Consider the following 3,972-nt stretch of genomic DNA (forward strand, 5'->3'; position numbering starts at 1 on the left):
ACTACAAACAGAACCTTGCATTCCCTGACCAGTGTTTGCTATGTTTAGGTGTGATAGTCCTAAACTATCAGCTGTGATTGTTCCTGAATGAAAACCTTCCTGAATTTTTGATTTTGTGTGTTTCTTTGAATGTGCCTACTCTAAGTCCTTCTGTCTTTTTCTTTCACTTTCGGGAAAAAATACTGGCTTCAACAAAACAAAAGGAAACTATATAGACCTTGGACATACTGTGCATATGCACACAGGACTCCCTGCACACTATTTTGAACGATACTATGAAATGTTAAAGAGTAGGAATGGAGAATATTATTCAATATTAAGACGTATATTTGGCAGGAATTAGTAATGTGACTAAGGTAGACTGTGGATGTCTAAAGCATTTTAAATATGGCAAAATCATATATCAGTGGTGGCGAACCTATGGCACGAGTGCCAAAGGCGGCACTCGAAGTCCTCTCTGTGGGCACAGGTGCCGTCACCCCAGCTCTGCCTCCCCCCACGGGCCCCTCCACATCAGCAGCCCCCTCGGAAGAGAGTCACTCCCAGGCATGGCCCCCCTGGAGCAGCGCAGCCAAGGACATGGCAGCTGGGCAGTGGGGACAAGTTTCCGCCCTAGCACCCCGTTGCAAACAGATGATGCTGCGGGGCACGGGTGGAGGGCGTGGTGGCCACCATGACGCTGCGGGGCCGCCTGGGCGATCTGTGGCGGGCCATGGAGGTGATGGGTGGCCCTGCCGGTGGGTGGGGGCAGTGCGGGGGTGGGGCAGTTTTTGGGCACTCAGTCTCTAAAAGGTTCGCCATCACTGTCATATATAAACCAACTCTTGTATGGGTGTACCCGGAAGGCCAGATGCCTAGGTAAATCTGTTGGAAGATACAAGTATATAGATTTATAATTCCATATTCTCATATTCTGTAAAAAAAAATACCGGCGGTTCAGGTGCTAGCAAGTGTTAGATGAAAAGTAATTCAATAATCAAGCTCCCAGTGTCTGGCTCCATTGTAGATAATTGTTTCTACCTGTAATATTTTGTCTAATGAATATAATGGGCTAATTATATTTCATAATTCAGGCTTATCATTGACATCAAAAAAATGTTGTGTTAAGGAAGTAATTTGAGCCATGCCCTGGGCATGTGTAATTTCTCACTTTGGAGAGAAAAAACATAAAGAAGTGTTGAAAATTTTTGTGTGGAAGTTTTTGGGCCCCACAAAACAGATTCTGCTAAAAAAATCATTTAGGGATATCTACTTTTCTCTCTGCACACTGATGGAAGCCCATATCTCATTTCCACAGTTTAAATAGGTTCGCCATTGAGAAGGAACATAAGTTAGTCCACATCTAATCTTTGAATAGTTGATATTTTTAAAAACAATATGACCAAAGTGTTGGACCATATTTGTTACGCTTAAAGCATAATTGTCAGACCTTTTTTTTCACTTCTTAGTCCTGGAGTACTTAGCAAAAAAAAATAAATAGAGTAGTATTTCTAGGACAGTCCTTCAGAGTATGCGTACATGCGTGTCATTGTACCAAACAGGCAAATGCACGGCTTGTGTGAAGTTAGTGATGAATTTTAGACTGGAAATGTAATCCAACGTAAGAATAATGCTGTGATTTTAGATTCAAGTTGCTCTGCTTGTTATTACCTCTTAAGTTGCTGTTATTGTTATCGCTCGGATTAACCTTGTATTAAAGATGCTGATGTGGGTTGTTTTCGATGCACAGTTGTCAAATTCAGCAACATTGGAAGGAAAAGGACAGCTGAAGTTTACATCGGGAAAATGGAGTCCTCATCACAACTGCACCCAGATTGCCACAGCCAACGACACGGCCATTCGAGGATGGGATGTACGAACTATGAAGTAAGAAGCATGGTTCTTTTATGTCCTTGAAACGAAACACCAACCAAACAAGTTACCCTGATGTCTCTGGCAAGGTCCTCCTGTTTCAATAAAAATGGGCAGCAGTAATGGCAGTACTGTAGTAGCTCTTCTATCTCGCATGCCTGGCAGAGTTGAAACAGCTAACCTGCCACATTTTCACCTGACATTGCTTTAATAACTAACCTGTCATATGTTCCCCTTATCCTTACATCTAATGAGATGCGCCCCTTCCTCTCTGGCTGAAGTAAATGAATAAATCTCCCATTAGATAAAATGAAATAAATTACCCTGAGCGAGTATTTTATAAAATGTCATTTGAAGTCAGTTGATACAGTTCAGAACAGACTAAGACAGCCTTACATCTTGGATCGGGATTTAAACATTGGCTGACTCGGATGCCCTGTTTCCTTTTTTTAAAAGTTCTGCTTTTCTCCCCCCCCCTTTTTTTTTTTTAATAAAGGAAAAACACCCCTTCAGTTTCTATTTGATTTTGATGGTATAATAAGATAACACACCAGGCATTTCAATTCTGTTAACAGCTAGCTTTTCGGTACACATTTATTTAAGGTTGGGGTTGCAACATATCACAATTTTGAATGCTAGCAAAGCTAATACTTCAGTATAAGAAATATAGGACTCCGTTCCTGGTCGAGTTGTGATTTTGATAAGCAGAGGAGTGATGTTGTGCACATCTGTTGCCATGACAACAGAAGTCTGTGCCAGCTTTTTTAAGATACAGCTTATCCCCTTAGCACACAGTAATTTATCACTAGCCTTGGAAGACGGATGTCTTGTAATAACTTCTCCTGCCTTAAAGGGGAGATGCTTTTAAATTCAGTTTTATGTCTCCTGCATGCTCGTGGGGAGGAGGACTATATTTCCATTGTTTCCAATTATGCTTCTTGATAGAACACCCGCCCCCATCAGTTCAATTAGGAAAAGCTAAAAATGCACGTTTAAAGTGCTTTGTGTTTTTCAGTCACTCTCCCTTTTCGTTTTCTATAAAAGCATGCATAGCAATGTCATGTGTGTGGTGGGTCATCATTAAACAAAATTGTTAGCCAGTCCATGACATCTTCTTATCTTGTGCATTCTCTCTCCCACCCCTGGCTTTGTTGACAGCCTATTTAGCAATTGACTAGACTTTTCTTTTATCCTTTCATGTCTTGGGCCACAAGATCCTGAGGAGAGCTTGTGCAAGAGATGGCTTTCCTAGTGTCCAAGGTGTTCATTCTCTTAAGCTGGATGGAGCTACTTGGAAACAGGCCTTTCGGCCATGTTTTCCCCATTTGCTCCAGAAAATGAATTCTGTTTTGGTCTCCAGACTGTTCCGTGCTCTCAAGCTTCTGTTATTCATGTATTTATTCGTACTGTTTTGCAGTGCTTCATTCAAGCAAACCTAAATGGCTTACAAAAGCTACATGCCAAATAATATATGTGAAACAAAAAGACCACATATCAGTGGGTGTAGATATATGCACACATACGGACACATGCCCACGCAGAAATGTATAAATTATTAAACATATTTAACAACAATAACAGCAATAAAAGACACACACACACATTAGCTCAATATTAATTATTCTCCTCAATTCTGGATGCTGATTTAGCAAACTTTCTAAAGCTTAAAAATAAAGATGCTGATTTTATTTTTATTTATTTTTGGAGGGGGGTGGGAATAACTGTTTCTAAAGAAGAAATACTCTGGCAGTCTTTCCCACCATACTTCACTGGTACAACTTTGTCAAACAAGTTTTATTTAGAAGTCCTGCAGATATAATAATAATAATAATAATAATAATTAATAATAATAATAATAATAATAATAATAATAATAATAATAATAATAATAATAATAGTAATAATAATAATAATAATAATAGTAATAATAGTAAAGTTGGAAGGGACCTTGAAGGTCATCTAGTCCAACCCCCTGCTCAGGCAGGAAACCCTATACCATTTCGGACAAATGGCTGTCCAGTCTCTTCTTAAAAACTTCCAGTGTTGGAGCATTTACCGCTTCTGGAGGCAGGTTGTTCCACTGGTTAATTGTTCTCACTGTCAGGAAGTTTCTCCTTAGTT

General features: G+C 39.9%; 1 protein-coding gene across 1 annotated transcript in view; it reads left to right on the forward strand.

The window, feature by feature from the left end:
- Window positions 1–3,972, forward strand: part of EIPR1 (EARP complex and GARP complex interacting protein 1) — a 70,644-nt gene that overhangs the window by 46,127 nt on the left and 20,545 nt on the right. The window contains exon 6 of the mRNA XM_015823298.1: window positions 1,730–1,866. Coding sequence (XP_015678784.1) covers window positions 1,730–1,866 — 137 coding nt within the window. The remainder of the gene's footprint in view (window positions 1–1,729; window positions 1,867–3,972) is intronic.

This window comes from Protobothrops mucrosquamatus, unplaced genomic scaffold (genome assembly GCF_001527695.2).
Source record: "Protobothrops mucrosquamatus isolate PMUCROS unplaced genomic scaffold, P.Mucros_1.0 scaffold1826, whole genome shotgun sequence".
NCBI classification, from domain to species: domain Eukaryota; kingdom Metazoa; phylum Chordata; class Lepidosauria; order Squamata; family Viperidae; genus Protobothrops; species Protobothrops mucrosquamatus.